This window comes from Vespula pensylvanica, chromosome 9 (assembly GCF_014466175.1).
Source record: "Vespula pensylvanica isolate Volc-1 chromosome 9, ASM1446617v1, whole genome shotgun sequence".
Lineage (NCBI taxonomy): Eukaryota > Metazoa > Arthropoda > Insecta > Hymenoptera > Vespidae > Vespula > Vespula pensylvanica.
Window position 1 is genome coordinate 5,538,072 of NC_057693.1, and position 22,404 is coordinate 5,560,475.

The window sequence follows — 22,404 nt, forward strand, 5'->3', positions numbered from 1 at the left end:
TTACGCTCAATGAGCGCATCATCCGATTGGTTTAAAATTTAAACTATATTTGATTCATAAGCAGGATTATTTTTTTGAAAAGAAACATCAATTAAACAATAATCATTAATATAATTTCTGAACAAACTATGTTTTGAAATGAATTGAATAGTTGCAGTTTCTTGAATAAATCATTCAGTTAGAGAATATTCAATTTTATATAAACGAAATAGTTTGTATCTTCTTTGATAAAATCTTAAACCTTCTATATATATATATATATATATATATATATATATATATATATAATATTAATAATATGAAATGTAATTTCTTATTCTATCATTAAGCTCTTACCAACTGCTGCTATTTACAGATGCCGGTTAAAGATGACATATGAAATGGTTGGTAGTTACATGTATACATAGTTTGCCGCCACGATTGTTGCCTTAGCTATAACATTGTATATTTGAGTTATTTATACGAATAAAAGTCGAAAGAGATAAAGTGTGTTTTTTGTAATCAATAAAAGGTGATATTTCATTGACATATCGATTCGATATTCTTACCGTTTAAAATGTATTTTCTATTTTCAATGTAAAGATCGCGAAGTGAATAAAATTCTAAAAAAAAAAAAAAAAATTATTCTTAAAAAGAATATTTATCATTAATTTTTATGTTCGTTTAATTATAAGATAATGTATGGAACATTCTTCGAAATTATTGTCAAAAGCATTTAAACATTCAGAAGTAACATTGAATTGTAAAATTGTACTCTAGGAGATTGTAAGTATTGAATACAATATGGCGTTCAAGTTGTCTTTGTCATCCTAACCTCAATTAATTATGCCGAACAAAATACAATACAACGAAGGAATTGTTTTTGAATTAATTGTATAAATATAAACAAAGCCACGTTGTGTGAAATACGAATTATATAATACTTTCAATTTTCTTAAAATGTTCTCGTATTATAATTTAATTAATATATTTTTTATGTTTTACAGCACTTGTTTTTCATCATTATTCTTTGTTACTTTGTCTGTTACTTGAAAGACAAAATGAATAAATAGCATATATACAAGAAGTGTGTAATATATCACACTAATTAATATCTAGTTATAAATTTATTACTTCGATGGAATACAATGATATTGGTTGAAAATGTTATAATACATATGCATGAGGATATTAATATTAACTAAATTAGTTAAGAGGTCTTTGTATAAAAATATTGATATCCAATATAATGCAGAATGGATATTAATCTCAGCAGTATATAAGTTTTTACAGTAAGTTTAATTCAAATACTTTTATATATACAAATAAATATTAATTCAGATAAATTATATATATTTTTTTTCAAGTTTTTATTTCTTCCTAATTATAGGTATATAGAAGAACATAATTTTATGACTATTTAGAATAATGGATTCAAATATTGACATAACATCAACCCAAACATCTAACATATTATCTTTAGTACAAAATGATACAAGTTTAAAAACTAATAATGAAAATGAAAATTCCATAGAAAAATCTATATGTGAAACTCTAGAACCTGATCAAATAAATCTTGTAAATGAAGAAAATGTTAGTGCAAATATACAGTCAGATAAAATTATTTGTGATAAGGATGTAATTGTCGATAGTAAGGAATCAAATGTTAAAAACACAAACACAAGAGAAACTGCAAATGATTCAAATGTACGTACAGATGAAATTTCAAAAGAATGTAATATAAAAACACAGGAATCCACTTCACAAATTACTAATAAACATATGGATCAGTCTCTTACAAATAAAGAAAATAACAGTTTAGAAATTCCTGATATCAATGTCTTAACTGAAATTTCGAGTGAACAATTAGAAACTATTAATTTAATAAATGAACATAATGTTAATGATCCAAAAGAAACAATATCACAAAATACTAATTCAAAGAACATAGAAGATTGTTCTCTAGAAGAAGAAAATGTAAACAATACAGATGTAATTGATACAGTTATGCAAGAATCTACAATAGGTATGGATAATACACAATTACTTACAAATGATACAGATACAAAAAGTAAAAACCCAGATGTACATGAAGATATTGATATATCAAACATAGATCAGGGAACATCTGATAAAAATATATCTGTACCAGAAAATACTGAATTTGTACAATTTTCACAAGACAAACATGGTGATTCTCAAATTGAAAATCAGTCTATAGATGCTGAAGATCCTTTCGCTGGAGACAATCTGACCTCTGAAAATGTTGAACAAATGGAAACAGATAGTCCTACAGAAACAAGTGTTGATTTTTCAAAGCTATGCGAACAAAGTGATATTCTTCAAAGTATTGTTCATACAAGAGATATTGATTTTAATACAAAGTTAAATAATAGTGACAAAGTGAATTCATTACAAGAGGATGACAGAGATAAGATTTCTCTTGATAATGAACATCATTCAGCTATTTCAAAAGAATGTTCTGAATCTATGCCAAATAAGTCACATTCATCTGTAACAATTAATACAGAGAATAAAAGAACTCTTTCAGCAGAAGATATATTGCTAACAAATACTGCAGAATCTATTAACAGGTGTAATAAACATGTAAAAAAGGATGCAGGAACTGTAACACCAATGGAAACGGAAGAAGAACAATCTAATATATTACCTGGACAAGATGATGAATTGTGTATTATTCCAGATAGTATGAAAATGATAATACCAGAAAAAGTAATGGAAAAAGAAAATAATGACAAAAGTAAATCCACATTGGATGAAATTGTTATTCAAGAAGTGGGACAAAAACCAATTGCAAAAAGCATAGAAAGTACTATAATAAATCATCAAGAAAGAACTATAGCAGACAATCATACTAACAAAGAGCAAATACAAAGTATACAAGAACAGCATACATATGTGGAGAAAGATGTGCCAATAACTACTGATGTTATAAATCTTGATGATGAATCTAAACATTCTGAGATTGAAGAAATTTCATCAAAAGAAATGTGCAAACAGTGCAATGAAGAAAGATCATGTAAAATTAAAGTAAAGATTGGCCTTGATACTTTCAATGTGTGTTCTAAAATATGTAAAACATTATTTAAAACTGCTAATAATAGAGCAACAGACATACCAAGTGATACAGTTAATTCAAAAAGAGATAAACGCTGTGCAAATTGTTTATTAATCATTGAAACAAACGATGAAAAAAATCTTTCATGGGAAACAATGGAATTTTGTAATGAAGAGTGTTTAGGAAGATTTCAAAATAAATATGGAAGCTATTGTAGAAATTGCAATGGTTCTGTTCAAGCAGTAAGTTTAGGAAAATATTGTGTACGTTTTGGTTATGATGTCAGACAATTTTGTTGCTCTACATGTTTAGAAGAGTTTAAAAAAGGTTTAAAAGTATGTAGTTACTGTCAAAAAGATATAAGTTCAGGTACAGAAGGTTTCTTAGCTCCTGTTGGTGACAAAGGACAATTTAAAGATTTTTGTACCCAAAACTGTATGGAAAAATATTCAAAAATGAGCTCTACTGATCTTCCAAATATAGAAAAAAAATCTTGTAGTGTCTGTCGAGAAGTAAGCACACATACTTGGTTGTTTATATGACACTATAATATAAAATCTAATGTACACTTATATATTATATAATAACATATACTTCCATTTTTTTGTAATAGGAGAAACTTGTACATTGTGAAGTCCAATTACATAGAGCTAATCCAGTAGCTATATGTAGTGAGCCATGTTTTGCAGCATTTAAGTTTGTGAACAAAGTTGATCCAGACCAATGCTCTACTTGCAAACAATTTTTTGAATTACAAAATAAGAAAAATTTTGTTATCTTTTATGAAAATGAATCCCATACATTTTGTAACAAAACGTGTTTAAATATATTTATAATTACAAATAGGAAAATAGTACCTTGTAATTGGTGCAAAGTAAAAAAATATAATTTTGATATGATTAAAAAAGAATTAAAAAATGGACAGATTATGATGATGTGTAGTTTAAATTGTTTAACATTATATCAGGTATGATATATTAATTTTTCTTAATCTATTCTATATTTTTTATTATATTGTAATTTTAAATACAAAAAATAATTTCACAGGTATCTATTAATGCAGTATCAGCAAAACGTATAAATTGTGACTTCTGCAAAGAATTTTCTCAAGCACAATATCATTTAACTATGTCAGACGCAACAATACGCAATTTTTGTTCATATAATTGTGTCATGAATTTTCAATCTCAATATACAAAATCCCCAATAACAATACCGTCGAGTGATGATCCTGTTCCAACAGGAATGCCAAAACGGACAATGCCGCAAAGAACTACAAATCAGACTACATCAAAAGTGAATGAAATGCAGAATAAAAAAAATATGCCAGTTATATCTTCAGTAACAAGTTTAGCTACTATAGGAAATGGACAAGCCAGTCCATCTGCTACACAAAATAACGTGAATACTACAGTTCAAAATCAAGTGCCACAGATCATTTATAAACAACAGATTATCACAAGACCACCTAGCCCAACAAATATTCATAATAAAATTACTCAATGTAAACCCTTAATGCATACAAAGGGCGTTTCTGTACGTCCACATCCTTGCACTAAGTCGACGCAAACAGAAGAAACTCAACAGATGGTAATTCCAATACCAGTACCAATTTATGTTCCATATCCTGTACATATGTTTAGTATGCCTTTTCCGATACCATTACCTTTCCCAATTCCTATACCTGTCCCTGTTTTTATACCTACAACAAGAAATAGTACTAAAGGAATTTTTAAAGACATTAAAAGGATACAAGAAAAGATACCAGCTGATCCTTTTGAAGCTGAACTTCTTATGATGGCTGAAATGGTAGCTACAGAAAAAAAAACTAATGAGACTGATTCTGATTCAGCAGAAGATAGGTAAATGTATAAAAGTAGTTTTTATAGAATATTAAAATAATATTAGTCTAAAAAAAATTCACTTTTATTTTATGTTTAATTACATTTTTTCTGATCTTAATTTGGAAAACTTTTCTTAGGGATGATGATGGAGGTGATCATGATAATGCACATAGTGACAGCTTTAGTCCAGATGGTGTTGATTCTAATAATACTTTTGGTGATATGTTACAAATGGCATTAAAAATGGCTACTGGAGAATTGGATGAACCAGCAGTTGACTTAGAAGCTGCTTTAACACCAAATACAATAACAGCAACTCAAACTCCAGCACAATCTGAAGCACCTATAGATAACGATGGTATATCAAAGATAAATTTATTATTTTTAAATCTTGTAACATTGATGTAGAAATAAGAAGTTCACATAAATAAAATATGATTTTTGTATATTATAGTTCAAATAGAACGTTCAATAACTGCTCGTGGCAGAAAACGAGTAGTTCCATACAAATCTCGATCTACTCCAAATAAGAAAAGTAGACGCGTTTCTGCTACTAATGATATGCCACTCATGCCTCCTCCAGAACCTCAGCCACCTCCTCAACCAAGAATTATGGAGCCTATAGAAAAGCCAGATGCCAATATGGCTTTAAAATATACATTTGGAGTTAATGCTTGGCGACAATGGGTAATTATTTAAATGTTACATTCAATTAAATGTATTAATTACATATGTACATTTCTTTCTATATTTGTTTAAACAGGTAGTAGCAAAAAATGCAGAATTAGAAAAACAAAGTACACCATTAAGGAAAATGAAACTATTTAAAACAGATCTTTTACAACTTACAGCAGATGAATTGAATTATTCATTGTGTCTTTTTGTAAAAGAAGTAAGAAAACCAAATGGTGCTGAATATGCTCCTGATACAATATACTACCTTTGTTTGGGTAAATAATATATTTTGAAGTTTTTGATTTTATTTAGTATTTATTTTAATTGTGTGTGTGTGTGTGTGCGCGCGCGCGTACGTGTGCATGAAGTGTGTATGTATATATATATAAGTATAAACTTGTTAAAATACCTGCTTATGTTTGTTTCAGGAATACAACAATATTTATTTGAGAATAATAGAATAGATAATATTTTCACAGATTCCTATTATGAAAAATTTACAGACTGTCTAAATGAAGTTGCAAAGAAATTTTCTGTCCTTTATAATGATACACGTAAGGATATTTAAGTCAATTATAAATATATTATTTTTTAATTTTTACAATTATTAAATAATTATTACATACAAAAAATTTCTATTTGATTTTATTGTTTAACTAACAATATTAAACAATCAATAATGTATATTGCAGAATATATTGTAACAAGAGTAGAGGAAGAACATTTGTGGGAATGCAAACAATTAGGTGCTCATTCGCCACATGTACTTTTGAGTACACTTATGTTTTTTAACACAAAACATTTTAATCTTGTGGTAAGTATAAACATATAACCATTATATAATATTATTTTGGAATACTATAAAAAATAATTTATTTGTAGACTGTAGAAGAACATATGCAATTATCTTTCTCTCACATTATGAAACATTGGAAACGAAATCCGGCAGCACAGCCTGCAACAGTTGCTGGAAAAGTTCCAGGTTCACGAAATGTACTTTTAAGATTTTATCCACCACAGTCAGCTCTTGGTATGTATAAATTATATAAAAATTTTTTTATACATGCAGCATTGTTCAATCGATCATTAAAATGTATATAGATTTATTTCATCAGAGATTCATTGTAGATTTTATATAAATATGATTCATTTTATATAAAATGCTTCATTTTTATAACTTGTTTTTAGAAGCTAATTCACGAAAGAAGAAAGTTTACGAACAACAAGAAAATGAAGAAAATCCTTTAAGGTGTCCTGTCAAATTATATGAATTTTATTTATCAAAATGGTATGTATTTTTTATCATGATATTTATATACAGAGGCTTAAACTTCTGAATTTTACCACTTTACCATTTATAATTGTGTTTACCATTAATATATTGTATATTAACATCTATTTCAGTCCAGAAAGTGTTAAAACGCGCAATGATGTTTTCTATTTATTGCCAGAAAGAAGTTGTGTACCCGATAGTCCAGTATGGTATTCGACATCACCACTTGCCAAGGAACATTTGGTAAAAATGTTATATCGCGTTAAAATGGTTAAAGAAATTAATGTAGCTCTATTGACTAGTTAGTTACATTCTCGCGAATTTCATTTCTGTTAATAGAGCAGAAAATCTAGAGATGTTAATCGTTTTTTATGTATGTTATCTTAAAAAACTAATAATTATAGATTACGGTGATTATGTATTGAAAATTAATTATTTGAATCTTATAATTTCTGTTGTAAATTTTTCACTTCCGAATAAATATAAATTCTTATTATAAACAAAATATAAGAAATACATACTTATTATATACAATATTGATTTATATTATTTAAGCAGAATGATTAAGAAAAAAAATATTTACATGAAACACGGGAATAGCAAAATATATATATGCAGAGTTTAAACAGTTTTTCTTTGTGTAAACTGTTTTAAAAAGCAATAAATGTAATAGGCATAAAATATGAAATAATATAATAAACGTAAAATATTAAATACTGCATAGTACATATGCATAGGTAACAATTTGTGCGAATGAAATGATCACGTAACTTCTATAGATTTTAATATAAATAGTTATTATTGGCCTGTATGTATATAACATCATTTATAAGGTAAAGAATATAATAAGTGTAAATAGAATTAGTATACTTTTAAATATAAATGCATTTTAAATACTGTATTCTTGTCATTTTTTCATGTGTGTATTCTTGTATTTTATATTACAAATAAGTAAATATTTGATGATAACATTTATTATGGATATTTCTTTCCATGCATAAAGTTTTTTTTTATAAACTTTAAGTTATTGTAATCTTTAATTATTATTATTATTATTATTATGTACTAATAATTATGATTTAGAATAAGGTCATATTGGTGACAAAAGTTGGAGAAAAAAGCTTAAACAAATGAACCTGTTTTTCAAGTACTACTATTAACATTCCATTGTGATAAGTATACTATAATGTATACTATACAAAAAAACTGATTTATTGATAAATTATATTCAATTAATAAAAAATATTCGAAGATCTTTATTGAAGATAATCAAAGGATACTTTTTATTTATATTAGCATTAAAGATCATAGTTTTATTTCCTAATTATACATATGTTTAAGAATATATAATTTACCCACGTTTTTTTGGACGTACAAAGGTTCGTATGTGTTTTTGTTTATGTCGAACTATTTCTAAATCATGAAGACTTGATTGCACCTCTGCAAATATATCTTTTTGTTCTTCTTCAGGTATAGTTTCCCTAATTATAAAAAAAAGAAAATTTCAAATTCAAATATATTAAAAAATTATTTAAAATTTATTTTCATTTCTGAATATATTTTTTCTCTTGTTTACCTATAAATTTTCATGAGGTCATATTTTTCCCAAGGTGTAGCATGTGCTACAGCCTTCTTATATCGTCTTTGACAGACAATTATATTTGTAGCACCTTTTAATTCTTTCCGTTCCCATCTTTCTAGCCATGGTCGTGGATTAAGTGGTACTTTAATATCATTTATGGGAACAGGTGAACCCAGTGGTAATAATTCTGCATCCATATCAAATGGAAAGGTACTATATTCTAATGGTGCATCTCGTAAATACAATAATTCGTTATCTAATCTTTTCTCAAGTCTAAAATAAAAGTATTTAAAAAATCAAGTATTAATAATATACATTTTGAATAAAGTAAAGCTTCTTTGGATCTTAATTATGTTTTTACCTTAAACAATCTATTTTTTGAAGAGATGGATCATACATATTAAAAAGAACTTCGACACCTTGATTATCTATCACATTTCTCAAAAGAAATGATGCTCTTAATCCACAACCTTTTCTTTGGATACATATTCCAACAAATTTATTTACTTTTCCAGGTGCATGTGGTTCAGAATATGTTACAGCTAATATTGATCCAACATAAAATTCTGGAATATCTATTTGAGATCTTCTTGCGATCATATCCATACGTTCTAATTTTTCTCTAATATAATTACGATGTAATGGATTTGGATCAGGTAGAAACTCTGGATAAACAAATCGATAATCTAACGAAACTGTTTCATCTTTTGAACCTGTATTTACATTTATAGTATTTTGATTATTATTTTCCAAATTTTGTGTCGATATTGTCGAAGAATATCGCCGTGTTTCTTTTGCTATAAAAAAGGAAAAAATAAATCATAAATATATCTAAATAGAATAGAATATTTTCTAAGTATAGTAAAATATTGATTATATAAAACAACAAAGTTTGACATTATTATATGCACAAGATTTTATGAATATATAATAAAGGAACTACAATATAAAAATGTTAAAAATTATAATGTGTGTGTGTGCATGTGTGTATGTTTGTACGTATATACATACTCAATGTTCTCATTATTTGTAATCCAAATCTTGTCTTATGTGATAAAATTTTCATAATGATAGGCATATTTATTGCAAACGTTTATAATTTTTGTTAAATATAAATTACAAACTTCTTTCAATTTCTTACAAACAAATAGGTTATTTTCTAGTTTTTTCATATACGTCAGATATATTTAGAATCTTAAAAGCAGTTTAGACACTCTAAATCATGTTAAACTTATAAATACTTGAACGATGTACTGTATGTATGTAGAATGATAATAAATTTATTATTATTATAAAGCGTTGACAATGAAACTTTATATAATAAAAAATATTTTCTTAATAATTAGTTACTCAATTAGAATACTAATATCTTATTTAAACATGCTCTTTTTGCTAGGGTATTTTATTTAGGAAATATCTTAAATGTAAAGATGAAAACTATCAAATGAATCCTAGGGATATTTATTAAAATAATAGGATAGCACTGCTTTTATCTTTTAACGTTCTTCGTTCACGGAAATACAAGAATATCGAATCAAGATGGTATGTTCTGTAGTAAAATATTAATCTTTATTTATTTTTGCCATCATGCTATAATTTTATTTAGATACTTTAAAAAATATTTTTCTTTACGGAATTATATTAAATAGAATTTTCATTTTTTACTATTTTTCTTATATAAAAGAACATAACCTTACAAAACGTTGCAGATTTAATGATATTACAAGCTTTATATTTATTTGATGCTAAATTATTTATATAATATTTATATTTTATCCAAGAGAATATGATTTTCAACATAAATGAGCTATGTTTTGTTATTTCAGGGAAAAGTTAAATGTTCTGAATTGAGGAGCAAAGATAAGAAGGAGTTGCTGAAGCAACTCGAAGAATTAAAAACAGAACTTACAAACTTAAGAGTATCTAAAGTAACTGGAGGAGCTGCTTCTAAATTATCTAAAATGTATGTTTTATTAATATTAACAAATGTTTTTATACTAATTTGACAAGAAAATTAATATAACACAATGTCTTATTCTTACAGCCGTGTTGTCAGGAAAGCTATAGCCCGCGTATATATTATTATGCATCAAAAACAAAAAGAAAACCTCCGGTTACTTTTTAAGAACAACAAATACAAACCTTTGGATTTGAGACCAAAAAAAACCAGGGCAATACGACGTAAGCTAACACCTTTTCAAGTTAGCAGAAAACCATTGAAAGAAATTCGAAAACAGTCAACATACCCTTTAAGAAAATATGCTTTGAAGGTATAATATGTATTATTACTATTTCAAAATAAAATACATAAAAACTAGAATTTATTGTTATTTGTCCATTTTCCTGTATTTTTGTATTTTACCTTGAATATCCTAATATGATGTATTATTTATCTCATCTCTGTAATCTTTGTAATATCATAATTTGCATAATAAAAAATAATAAGGGCAGAATTTTGTTGTTCGAAAAATCGTTTTTGGATATATTCTATTTTTATATTTATTTTCATGTATAAGTTTAAAAATTATTAATATCTTTATATACACTTAATATATCGTTTAATATTAGTATGTGTTTTTTTTTTTAAAAGGTATATTTTTAATTAAATAATTATACAGTGATAAGTTTTCCTGAACACCACGGGCATGGGTGAAAGTTTGATGCAAGTATGCATGTATCTTTACAATCTTTAATTTCTGTTAAAAGATCAAGAATTTGAGATGTTGTTTCATCATCTGATATTTCTGATGCAACACTATTATGTTGTTTGATAATTTCTGATGTTATTACATCTTTATTTTCTTCTAAAAAAATTTAAATCTATTTAGTTTATGATAAACATATGTTATAATTTTATTTTTTAATTAATATACCTTTGTGATCAGAAGTATAAGGCTCTATGTTCTCTGTAATAGTGGATTTTCTTGTTATCAAATTTATTACTAATTCTTTTAGCTTATGCAATTGTTCTTGTTGTTCGTTTTTCTGTTCTATAAGTAGACGAAAAGCTTCATTTTTTTCTTTTGCTCTTTCTTGCAAAATAGCACGTTGTCTTTGATACAATGCAATATATTCACCTGTATATGAACATTAGAATTACTAGGGTAAAACTATACATACAAATAAATATGTTCTTTTATATATGATATTCGTCATAGTTTTGTCATAGTTCCAAAAATTTTCTTTTAAGATAATTTATATATAATACATAATACACAAGTTCAATTAAAATAGTATGATTGTCATACCTATTGTCTCTGTTTCACTTTGAAGCTGTAAAACCAAATGTTCCAATCTCTGTTTTTCATCTGTTAACTCAGCAAGTTTTTCCATCGTTTCTTTAAATCTCTCTTCCAATTTCTTTATAGGTTCTAAAGCATGAGAAGGCTCAGTTATTGTGGAACGTGATATAGTTTTAATTTCTCTGGTTTTAAGGATATTTTTATCAACATTGTCCTTATTATTTTCCAATATTTCATTAACCATGTTAGATTCATTTACTCCATTTTTTTCCTTGTCTGTTTTATGATTCAATTCTTCAGTGAGTTTTTCATTTTCACTTTTTAAATCATCAATAGTTGTCTGTAATTATATAAACACATATTTATATAAAATAATAATATATTTATATTTATATTTATATATTTATATATGCAAACATTATTAAAATAAATGATTAATATTAATAAAATTGAATACCAAAGCTTTTTGAAGTTCTTGCTGTAATGTATGCGTATACTGCGATTGAGCTTGATAATGATGTATTTGATCAGCAATTTGAGCATTCTGTAAATTCTCTTTTTCCAATTCTGACAAAGATACTTCTTTTTCTTTTAAACAATTTTTTAAATATTCTACTTCTGACTCTAATTTGTTAAGTTCTGCATTTAGTTTCCTCCCAATGGTACGTTCGGATTGTAGTTTTTCTGTCAAATCTAATTTAGTATTGCTCTGTGTGTGTATGTTGTAATTTCAAAAAAAGAATACAATAATCAGATTATATGTTATTCATAAATATTAAATATTTCTGATTACAATTATAAGTTTTTAAATTAATAGGAATTGATATATAATGTATACTAAATTATTTATACTAATATACTTGCAAGTAAAATAAAAGCATCATGCATCTCATTTAACTGTTGTTTAAGCTGTTGGTTTTGTGATACAGCTCTAGATGCACCAAGCTGTTCACTTTCAAGAGCCTGAAGCAGTTTTGGTACATCTGTATCTTGATTCTCTTTATTTTGTAACTGTTGTAATTCTTTTTTTAAAATATCTATATCTGTTTCCTAAAAAAATTAATATAATAATAAAATTTAAAAATATTAATAAATAACTAACAGAAAAAAAATATATATATAATAATTTTATACTTTACCTTTTCATTTATAACAATATGAAGTCTCTCTTGTTCTAATGTAAGTTCATCTATTTCCTTTATTAAAGTATCTGTATGATGTTTATGATTTTGCAATGGAAGTAACTCTTGAACTTTTTCTTTTTCAGATTGTAATTGTTGTTCAAAATCTGATAAACGTTCTATATAACTTTTTTCTCTAATTTCCAGTTCGTTGTTTAATTTTTTCTGATGTTCGAGCTATAATTATCAGAAAATATATGAGAATTTATAATTACATAATATAAAAAAAAATGTAGAAAAATAATTGATTGATAACATACTTCATTAACCAGTGTTTCTTGTTGTGTTTCTAATTGACGGACATAGTTTTGATATTGTTTACTTGCTTCATCATTTTCTTCACTCACTGTTTTTAAAGCTTCTTTCATTTGTGTCACTTGTTGCTCAAGTATGGTTACATTATGATGTTGATTTTCAAACACCTCTAGGCTTTGAGATGTACTTGTGAGCTAATATAAAATAATGTTTTCCTTAATCATCTCAAAAGTTTGTAATTATGTTTACAGTGAAACTGAAACATTAAATTACCTGTTGTATTTTTAATTCATTCAATGAAAGTAAAGCAGCTTTTTCTTGTACAGTCTGTTGCAAATTATTTATTTCACTATTCTTAACACTTAATTTTTGTTTTAATTCTGACACCTGTAAACTCAAATCATCTTTTTCCTTCCTACAATGATAAAAGATTGTTAATACAGTTTTTTTTTTGCTTCAAATTTATGTAGCTTCTTAACCAGATACAAAACAATCATATAAAATGTTTTCAATGTACATCACATACTTTAGCTCTGAATATTTTTCATAAAGTGTTTCATGATCTTGTTTTATTTGTTGAGCGATCTTTTTAGCTTCTTCAGCTTCAGTTTTTGTAGTATTTAATTCTTTTTCGAATTCAGATGAACGAAATTGAACATATTTCAATTTTCCAGATAATTCTTCTATCTCTTCTATAAATGTATATATTTATGATTAAATAATGAAATACAATATCAACAAGATAAAACAAATAATTCTATATAATTAAAAATATACATATATATAGATGCATAGATACATTACATATATATATATTTAATAGATAAATTATCTTTTTATAAAAATATGAATAGATATAATGCTAACCTTTTTGATGTTTAATAATTGCTTGATTTTGATTTAAAGCTGCAGTAAGTTCTGCTTTTTCCGAAATTAAAATATTAGTTGTTTGCACATGAATTTGCAATTGTTCTTTTAATTGATTAGTCTCCTGCATCAGCTTTACCTCAACTTCTGCATCTTTTGCAGCAAGTGCAGCTTGTAGTTCAGAAATTTTATTACTCTGTTCCATTTATAAATTAGTGCATTTATATACACTGTGTAGCACAAAACATAAAAAGATATAATGATTTATAGGAAAGAAGAAATACTTACATATTGTTTAACTTGAATTTGTAATTCATTTTGATCTTGTAAACAAGTTACAGTTTGATTCTGAGAATGTGAGTCAGAATCAAGTATTTTCCATTTATTATTGTCAGTACTTTCATCAGACTCAATTTTTGTATTCTCAGTTTGTAATAATTGTTTTGTTTGTATAGATAGTTGTTGATTTAAAGATATATTATCTAAAGTACAATTATTTTCACATTTATCTTTATCTGTACAAAAGTAATTAATATTATTTTCACTAGATTCCGATATTGTTTGCTTTTGTACATGACTGTTATCCATTTCTGACAATACTTCCATATTTGTCATTTCAATACCGGCAACTTGTTTAGAATTACTTTCTGTATCTGTTTTCTTTACACTTATTTTATCCTCATTTATAGATACAAAATTTATCGTTTCTATATTTACATGAGAATCTTTATTATCTATTGGAAATGTAAAATTTTGTAAAGTATCGCTTATAGGAACATTATGATCACTTCTTAACTGATTTTTATGAGAGCTTGTTTCCACAGTTTCATTCTAATAAAGCAATTATAAAACAATATGAAAATATTATTAATAATTATTATATATATATATTAATAAACATTTACACAATACCTGTTGCAATAATTTGATTATACCATTTTCATTTTTCAATGGTTCATCTTGTATATGTATTTTTTTATTCTGTTGAAATTCTTTTAACTAAAAAAAAGAAACAGAATGTAATATTTGTAAAAGTGAAACATTCTTACAAAGTGAAATGACTCATCATATCGCCAATATCTTTATCATAAAACATTTGATTAAATAAAACTATTAAAGAAACCATTAATGTTAATTTTCCTTTGCTTGAACGATCCTCGTAAAAGTAGATATTTTGCAATATTGTGGCATATGACGTGTCATATCTTTCACGTTTCGATATAGAAAAAAAATTAATAATAAAATATCTAACATTAAAATTCTTCAATTCTTCTTCAATATGTTAAATAAAACCAATAAGATATACATGCTCTATCGGAACGTTGCAATATTTTATCTATATTATTTCTTATTATCTTTATCTATTACCTTTTTTCTAGCTGCTATTAGTTTCTCCGTTTTACTTAAATTCATTGTATTATTTATTATATTGCTGCAAAAGGTCGAATCTAATATGTCAAACTATGAAAATCCTTCACATCGTTTTACTGAAAAACATTAGTAGTGTAGTCGTAAAGGTTATGAGATGTCTACGTGCCAATCGTGCCATATTGCTAGTGTCATTAAATATATCCAATCTATTTCAATTAAAGATATTGGGTGTATATATCTATTGAGGAAATCGAAATCAAATTTGTTTCCTCATTACATATATCGTTGAAAAAATTAGATTGATTAGTTGAAAAAGTATTTGGATTATTTGTTTAAAAAATAAGAGATGGACAAACTTGAAAATACATATTATCTATTTAAAATACATACATGAATGTATTTTTGGTAATCTCATGAAACAGATAGTTCATGATACTTATATATCAATCGAAAACGCGGCAAACCGGATGTTTCCTAAAATGATGCAGTTTTCCCTATTTTTTCTTACATTCAATTAAAGGAAATTAGAAAAGAATTTTTGAAAGTAAATTAGTTTTCTTTTCTTTTTTTTTTCTTTTTATGAAAAAATTTCATATTTCAAGTTAGAAATGATAAGAAGTCTATGAATTTAGTTAGTTATAAAATTGATCTGTAAAAATAAAATATCTTTTAAAGGTACGCGATTAAATTCATCTCAGAAATTAGAATTGCTATAAATTTATAAAGACAATGATACGTTAATATTTTTTACTACTAATGAATGATGATATTAATATATTTCATGAATATTATTTTATCAGAATTTTTTAATTGGTGTTGTGAAAGTAAACTAAAGGTTAAGATAAGATAAGGTATAGTTATATTAATGTGATTTTAAAACAGTCTTAAAATGAATAAAGTGGCAAATATATCACCTCCAGTTAATTTGGATGATCCAAGATTTCGTATTAGACCATACCAACAAATTATAGCTTCTTGCACAGGTGCACTTATAACTTCAGTATTTGGTAAGCGAACATAATTGATAATTATTTTTGAATACAATATTTTTTATATAATTTAATAATAATTATTATGTTTTATGTTGCATTCATTTTTATTAATAAATTGAAGATGTTTAAACATAATAAAATATATTTATATTTATATTACATTATATATTTTTTTAGTTACGCCTTTAGATGTAGTTAAAACACGTCTACAAGCTCAACAGAAAGCTATGATTTCTAACAAATGTTTTCTATATTGTAATGGATTAATGGACCATTTATGTCCATGTCTTAATGGAAAAGGACCCAATGAAAAATTTACTGGCACTATGGTATAAATAATAGATTGAATTATAAAATATTTTAATTGATGTAAATATTGATCAAGTTCCTTTATATAAATATTAACTAATAATAGGATGCTTTTATAAAAATAAGTAAGAAGGAAGGAATCAGTTCACTATGGAGCGGCTTGAGTCCAACTCTTGTATTAGCAGTACCTGCAACCATAATATATTTTGTTTCGTATGAACAGTTAAGGATATACTTCAAAGTAAGTTAAAAATTAAAAAAAGAAAGATATATTATATTTATATAATAATTGATATTTTTGTAAGCTTGGCATTTATAGGATCAATATAATGGAAATGGGAAAAAAAATATAAGAAATATAGAACAGCCATTTTGGATTCCTATGTTAGCTGGAGGCACGGCACGTATTTGGGCAGCGGTTTTAGTTAGTCCATTAGAATTAATTAGAACTAAAATGCAATCTCAAAAATTAAGCTATGCAGGTAATGAAAAAGTAAGATATATATTTTTGTATATAATAAAATGCTATTGTAGAATAATTTTTTATTTTTATTCTTGCAGAAATAAGAGAAGCATTAAAGACACTCATTAAATACAGTGGTTTCTCTGGCCTATGGATGGGATTAGGATCCACACTTCTTCGAGATGTACCTTTTAGTGCTATTTATTGGTTCCATTATGAAACTATAAAACAAATATTTTGTGAGTCAGAACAAACTTTTACTTTCAATCTTGCAGCAGGAGCAACAGCAGGATCTGTAAGTTTGAAATTTTTATTATTTCTAAGAAACAATAATATTATTCTATGAATTCATTCTGTTTTTTCTTTTATTTTTTATATTTAAAGATAGCCGCATTATTGACTATACCATTTGATGTAGTAAAAACACATAGGCAAATAGAAATGGGTGAAAAGGAAATATATTCAGGTAAGTACTGTGTATTAAAAAAAGAAAGGTAATATTTCTTTAAAATGCATAACATTCATACACACTAATTCATTTGATTAATGTGATTACAGATAAACCTGATCGTAGTAGTAACACATGGACTATAATACGAAAAATTTACAATCAAAATGGTATAAAAGGTTTGTTTACTGGTTTAATTCCACGTTTAGTAAAAGTTGCACCAGCTTGTGCTATAATGATAGCTACTTTTGAGCATGGAAAACGATTTTTCCAAAAGTATAATGCTAGCCAAGAACTTGAATTTGAGCATGATATATATTTATTACAGAATAAACGTAATAATACCAAATGACATATGTAGTATCAGATATGATATTATACTGTACATATACGTCTTAAGTTAAAATCTTTATCTCATATTTATGTTCTCCATTTGCTTAATATACTAATGTTTAGAAATATAAATATAAAACTGTATTTAACGTGTATTTATTATTAACCTTGATTATGACACTCTTATAACATTTTTACTAAAGCTTAGCATATAATATTTTAATAAAAAATAAAATTATCTTGAATGCTAGTCTCTATTATATTATAAGAGAGATTGATACTTAATTATTACAGGTATGAGTAAGAATTATTATTATATATTTAAGATAAAGTTCACATTAAAAAAGTAGATTTAAATTATATAATTACTTATATAATTTTTAATATTTATTAATTAAAGCATTGCATATATAGAAGTTGTTATTTGGAGATTGATTATTTTAATATAAACTACAAAATGTGTTACAATTTGTAACGATTTTTTTTTCTTTTTTTATAAAAATAAAAAAAATGAAAAACGACCAAATTTATAATAGCAAAAGAATATTTAATTTTGTGCATTAAAAATTCGTTGCTATTTAATATAAAAGAAATTTAAGATGATTTTTTATGAGTTTACAATAACGATCCTAAAACTACCGAATATATCATTTAATACACACGAATATAATAGTAATTTGAGCATTGCTATTTTGGATATATATGATTATTAACAACTGTAAATTAATCATACAAAGATGAGTATTACTATATTAAATCGATATACTTACTTACGATTATTATCCATTAGGGCAGCTAGGAAATGTGTTTTGTTTGCTTATAAAAAGTCATACAAATAATATAACAAAATTAAGTAATAAAAAATTATATATAACACACACACATTTGACACTTAATATTTTATATTCCATTAGCGTGTTGCACAAATTTTATATCCTATGGAATAATAATTAAAATTTTGTCAATCTTTCACATTACAGCTTATATATCTTAACTTGTAATATTTTACACACTTTCAATTTATTCACGGATATAATAGCTGAGTTTTGAAAATAGCTTCTAAATTGCTGCAGTATTCATAAAAATAACAATGCTGAAAGAATATGTATAATGTGCAATATTTTATATATACTAAGTATAGGTCACACATTTGTAAATTTAAAGGATTTCTTATGAAGCAAGTGATGTCAAAATCAAACTTAAAAAGAAAATATTAAAATAATAAAAGAAGAAAAATATTTTATAGAATTTAATTTTTGTATTTCAGGTTTCATACTTCCTTATATAGTGTTTTCTTTGTTATAAGCTTTTATCTATTATTATGCACTATTCTTTGCAGTTCATTTTATGTTTGACTGTATTATTTCATTGTAAGCAAATGATTATAAATTATTTACATACTCACAATAATAGTTATATGTTAAACGGACTGAAATATCCTTAAATTGAGTAAGAACAGAGCATTTTTTGTTAAATTTAATATACGAGGACTATTCATTTAAATTTCAATGAGAGATAGTTTTTTGAGTTCGTCTTATTATAAATTTCGTTATATTATTTTTTAAAGAAAAAATAGTCGATAAAAACCAGTATTACTACTTTTACTACTTTTTCATATTTTTTAATAACTTATAATCATTAAATCATTTTATTATAGTTATATAGTGCTTTATAACTTTTAGCTTGAGGGACATGTTTCTTATATTATTTTATAAATAAATTCTTTCTTTGCATCTTATATTTGTCATATAATAGAGATTTTATTTTTTATATATAATAAGAATCAAATAATATTATATTTAATTATACACGATAATTATATATACAATATCAATGTTTCTCTCTGTTACATGAACAGACCTCGTATATGATCAAACATATGAAAACAAATAGGGTAAAAATAAATTTAAAGGACAGAATAATGCATATGTATTCACTTTTACTGCATCATACATAACCGTGATGCTTTTTTTTTGTTAACTATTTCTGTGAATGCATAATATATACTCATAAGAGCATCAGTGAATAGTATACCCTGATGTTGTTGGGGTTACAAATTCTTCAAACATATGACATTATGGACTTGTGCATATAGTCTTAGATTTCAAATTATTATGCACTTGCCACATCTATCATCAGTATCTTATTCCATTCTTCCTCCTTGAGACTGCTTCTGTAACATTAAAAACATGGAAAAAATATAAAATATGAAGCATTAATGTGTGATATTAAAGTTTTAGAAAGAACGAAGAATATAAAAGATTTACATAAAACTTGTATTTTGGATTGTTATTTGATCTATAATCAAAAAGATATTGTTTAATTAAAGCCAATTGATGTCACTCTTAATAATGAACTGATAAAAATCATGTTCATAGTACAATAGAAAATAATATTTTATTATAATCATCTTCTGTAATAGTATTTGATTTAATTACATTGCAAGATTGATTGAAAGTCAATATTTGAAAAATGTAAACAATGATAAAATAAAATTTTATAGACTAAATTGGTTACAAAATAATTGAGTCTTAAAAATGTTCACTTCTACTGCATTACACTAATTATTAATTAATTATAAAAAAACTGTGTGAATACAATCCATACATAGCTTGGTGAATATTAATTGTGTATTTGATATGTTAAATCTCTAATGTAATACAATATCATGTTAGAGTTATTCTTTTTTGGGAGATGATGTTAGATGTAGTATAATAAAATCTACCATTATTACAAGTGTACATTTTAATATATTATTCATTTTCAACCCTCCATTTATAGTGCATTACAAAAACACGACAAAGACATTCAGCAGTGTTTAATTTTGATATATGTTAAGATAAACTTGATGTACAAATGAACATAAAATTTATAATAAACTAATCAATATTTTCATTATATTGAAACTATGTTACTGTATAAAGACCGTACACTAATTTTCTTTCCAATAACTAAAAATTAAGCAATCATACTTCTGGAATATTTGTATTGCATTCGCCTATACACACATTTTAAGCAGCAAGGTAAGTCACTGACAGCACTGTTTACGCATTCCATCAGAATTCATGGTCGGCTTGACATCAATAGGTTCTACATTTTGGGGTCGAATTGTATCTCCTTCTGGTGGATCTCGTATTTGTCTTTGTGATACGATTCTGTATATTTCTGTAACATTTAAATATGAATTATTATTGTATAAATATTTCACATTATTTTCATGCAACAAACCTATTTATTTTTGTAGTATAACATAATAGAGATTATATTTTTATATTATGTGTGCAAAGATTATAACAATTATTTTATACATGTATAATAAACGCGCAAATAATATTTATGTTTTCTGTTATAAAGATTAAAGTTACTTAAAATTATTTATTCTATAATACACATACAAATAGAGGTTTAGCATAAAGTATTATTCAGTATTAATTGATTTACCTGTTAATATATTTTGGAACGCTGTTTCAACATTGGTAGAATCTAAAGCAGAGGTTTCAATAAATGAGAGACCATTTTTTTCTGCAAATGCTTTAGCCTCATCAGTTGGAACTGCACGTAAATGCCTTAAGTCTGATTTGTTTCCCACTAACATAATCACAATATGTTGATCTGCATGGTCCCGTAATTCTCGTAACCATCTTTCAACATTTTCATATGTCAAATGTTTTGCAATATCATATACCAACAATGCTCCAACTGCACCCCGATAGTATCTAATGATTAATGAGAATAAATTGGTTATACAAAATAAATCTAACAATGTGATTAAATATATAATTAGTCATCTAAAATTGTAATTCTAAGGAACTTACGCAGAGGTAATAGCTCGATAACGTTCTTGTCCAGCTGTATCCCAAATTTGAGCTTTAATTGTTTTACCATCTACTTGTATACTGCGTGTTGCAAATTCAACACCTATAGTAGACTTTGATTCCAAATTAAACTCATTGCGTGTGAAACGAGATAGTAGGTTACTTTTTCCTACTCCAGAATCACCAATAAGGACAACTGTAATATTAAGAAATAAAGATAATAAAAGATAAGTAAAAATTTTTAAGGATTTTGACAAATGTTATTGTAAAAGATATAATATGTACAAAAGCAACACCCATTTAACAATGAACAAAAAATTCTTTCTTTTGAAGCAAATAATTTAAAATATATTTTTTCAAAGATGATATATAATAGATTTATACAATAAATGCTACAAAAATCTATTATTTTTCTTAACACTTTTTATTTTTATTATATCATTTAATATTACAATATAAAAATAATTCATTATTAAAACTTTAAATAGTTTATTTTGTCATGATTTATAGAATTGTTTCTTTATTCTTTCTTCTAAGATTTTAGATCTGTAGATACAGGAATATTAAATATCATTTATATATGGACATTGTTCATCATTATTCACGCGCGTGTGCATGTACATACAATAAAGAAAGAAAGAAAGAAAAAGAGAGAGAAATAGAGAGAGAGAGAGAGAGAGAGAGAGAGAGAGAGAG

General features: G+C 25.5%; 6 protein-coding genes across 12 annotated transcripts in view; 3 read left to right on the top strand and 3 right to left on the bottom strand.

Moving 5' to 3' along the window:
* Positions 1-365: 365 nt before the first annotated feature.
* Positions 366-8,048, top strand: LOC122631898 (zinc finger MYM-type protein 3). 5 transcript variants are annotated; one of them, XM_043818107.1, is made up of 13 exons: positions 366-511; positions 987-1,271; positions 1,370-3,570; positions 3,672-4,025; positions 4,106-4,920; positions 5,040-5,260; positions 5,357-5,589; positions 5,666-5,852; positions 6,006-6,131; positions 6,270-6,391; positions 6,460-6,607; positions 6,766-6,865; positions 6,982-8,048. In XM_043818107.1, exons 3-13 carry the CDS (start codon positions 1,408-1,410, stop codon positions 7,154-7,156), a joined length of 4,644 nt encoding a protein of 1,547 aa, XP_043674042.1. In that variant the 5' UTR covers positions 366-511; positions 987-1,271; positions 1,370-1,407; the 3' UTR covers positions 7,157-8,048. The 5 variants fall into 5 exon arrangements, with proteins under 5 accessions (XP_043674042.1, XP_043674038.1, XP_043674041.1 ...); XM_043818103.1 differs by having other exon boundaries at positions 1,404-3,570; XM_043818106.1 differs by having other exon boundaries at positions 1,404-3,570; positions 6,769-6,865.
* Positions 8,049-8,136: 88 nt separating this feature from the next.
* LOC122631904 (39S ribosomal protein L19, mitochondrial) lies at positions 8,137-9,647 on the bottom strand. The gene is made up of 4 exons (XM_043818114.1): positions 9,444-9,647; positions 8,794-9,229; positions 8,427-8,705; positions 8,137-8,331 (listed from the first exon to the last, which is right to left on the bottom strand). Exons 1-4 carry the CDS (start codon positions 9,508-9,510, stop codon positions 8,202-8,204), a joined length of 912 nt encoding a protein of 303 aa, XP_043674049.1. The 5' UTR covers positions 9,511-9,647; the 3' UTR covers positions 8,137-8,201.
* A 189-nt stretch (positions 9,648-9,836) lies between these two features.
* LOC122631907 (60S ribosomal protein L35) lies at positions 9,837-10,749 on the top strand. Its single transcript, XM_043818122.1, has 3 exons — positions 9,837-9,974; positions 10,259-10,395; positions 10,477-10,749. The coding sequence occupies exons 1-3, from the start codon at positions 9,972-9,974 to the stop codon at positions 10,706-10,708; spliced, it is 372 nt and encodes a 123-aa protein (XP_043674057.1). The 5' UTR covers positions 9,837-9,971; the 3' UTR covers positions 10,709-10,749.
* Positions 10,750-11,006: 257 nt separating this feature from the next.
* Positions 11,007-15,535, bottom strand: LOC122631900 (golgin subfamily A member 2-like). The gene is made up of 13 exons (XM_043818108.1): positions 15,346-15,535; positions 14,890-14,976; positions 14,266-14,808; positions 13,978-14,173; positions 13,637-13,802; positions 13,384-13,525; positions 13,116-13,304; positions 12,814-13,032; positions 12,539-12,724; positions 12,132-12,383; positions 11,681-12,014; positions 11,306-11,509; positions 11,007-11,236 (listed from the first exon to the last, which is right to left on the bottom strand). Exons 1-13 carry the CDS (start codon positions 15,388-15,390, stop codon positions 11,043-11,045), a joined length of 2,757 nt encoding a protein of 918 aa, XP_043674043.1. The 5' UTR covers positions 15,391-15,535; the 3' UTR covers positions 11,007-11,042.
* A 328-nt stretch (positions 15,536-15,863) lies between these two features.
* LOC122631903 (solute carrier family 25 member 40-like) lies at positions 15,864-18,037 on the top strand. The gene is made up of 8 exons (XM_043818113.1): positions 15,864-16,023; positions 16,231-16,355; positions 16,518-16,669; positions 16,756-16,890; positions 16,969-17,131; positions 17,211-17,407; positions 17,497-17,578; positions 17,671-18,037. Exons 2-8 carry the CDS (start codon positions 16,238-16,240, stop codon positions 17,910-17,912), a joined length of 1,089 nt encoding a protein of 362 aa, XP_043674048.1. The 5' UTR covers positions 15,864-16,023; positions 16,231-16,237; the 3' UTR covers positions 17,913-18,037.
* A 1,090-nt stretch (positions 18,038-19,127) lies between these two features.
* Positions 19,128-22,404, bottom strand: part of LOC122631905 (ras-related protein Rab-11A) — a 4,189-nt gene continuing 912 nt past the window's right edge. Inside the window, exons 2-5 of one of the 3 annotated variants that reach the window (XR_006327779.1) lie at positions 21,709-21,904; positions 21,335-21,609; positions 20,866-21,058; positions 19,128-20,066 (exon numbers count right to left, since the gene is read on the bottom strand). Coding sequence is in view for 2 of the 3 variants with exons in the window: in XM_043818116.1 (XP_043674051.1) it covers positions 20,922-21,058; positions 21,335-21,609; positions 21,709-21,904 (608 nt within the window). In the remaining variant the exon portion in view is untranslated. Of the gene's footprint in view, positions 20,067-20,623; positions 21,059-21,334; positions 21,610-21,708; positions 21,905-22,404 lie in introns of those variants that run through there. The other 2 variants (XM_043818116.1, XM_043818115.1) reach the window with 2 other exon arrangements.

Excerpts from the sequence above, each read along its gene's own strand:
- LOC122631898 (XM_043818103.1), top strand. The coding sequence starts at position 1,162 with ATGAGGATATTAATATTAACTAAATTAGTTAAGAGGTCTTTGTATAAA. Across the intron at positions 5,853-6,005 it reads AATATACTACCTTTGTTTGG|GAATACAACAATATTTATTT; the intron begins GTAAATAATATA and ends TGTTTGTTTCAG. Across the intron at positions 6,866-6,981 it reads GAATTTTATTTATCAAAATG|TCCAGAAAGTGTTAAAACGC; the intron begins GTATGTATTTTT and ends CATCTATTTCAG.
- LOC122631904 (XM_043818114.1), bottom strand. The coding sequence starts at position 9,510 with ATGCCTATCATTATGAAAATTTTATCACATAAGACAAGATTTGGATTA. Across the intron at positions 8,706-8,793 it reads CAAAAAATAGATTGTTTAAG|ACTTGAGAAAAGATTAGATA; the intron begins GTAAAAACATAA and ends CTTTTATTTTAG. Across the intron at positions 8,332-8,426 it reads GACCTCATGAAAATTTATAG|GGAAACTATACCTGAAGAAG; the intron begins GTAAACAAGAGA and ends TTTTATAATTAG.
- LOC122631907 (XM_043818122.1), top strand. Across the intron at positions 10,396-10,476 it reads GCTTCTAAATTATCTAAAAT|CCGTGTTGTCAGGAAAGCTA; the intron begins GTATGTTTTATT and ends TTATTCTTACAG.
- LOC122631900 (XM_043818108.1), bottom strand. The coding sequence starts at position 15,390 with ATGAATTTAAGTAAAACGGAGAAACTAATAGCAGCTAGAAAAAAG. Across the intron at positions 14,977-15,345 it reads TAATAGCAGCTAGAAAAAAG|TTAAAAGAATTTCAACAGAA; the intron begins GTAATAGATAAA and ends TCTTTTTTTTAG. Across the intron at positions 13,803-13,977 it reads AATTATTAAACATCAAAAAG|AAGAGATAGAAGAATTATCT; the intron begins GTTAGCATTATA and ends ATACATTTATAG.
- LOC122631903 (XM_043818113.1), top strand. The coding sequence starts at position 16,238 with ATGAATAAAGTGGCAAATATATCACCTCCAGTTAATTTGGATGATCCA. Across the intron at positions 16,670-16,755 it reads AAAAATTTACTGGCACTATG|GATGCTTTTATAAAAATAAG; the intron begins GTATAAATAATA and ends AACTAATAATAG. Across the intron at positions 17,408-17,496 it reads CAGGAGCAACAGCAGGATCT|ATAGCCGCATTATTGACTAT; the intron begins GTAAGTTTGAAA and ends TTATATTTAAAG.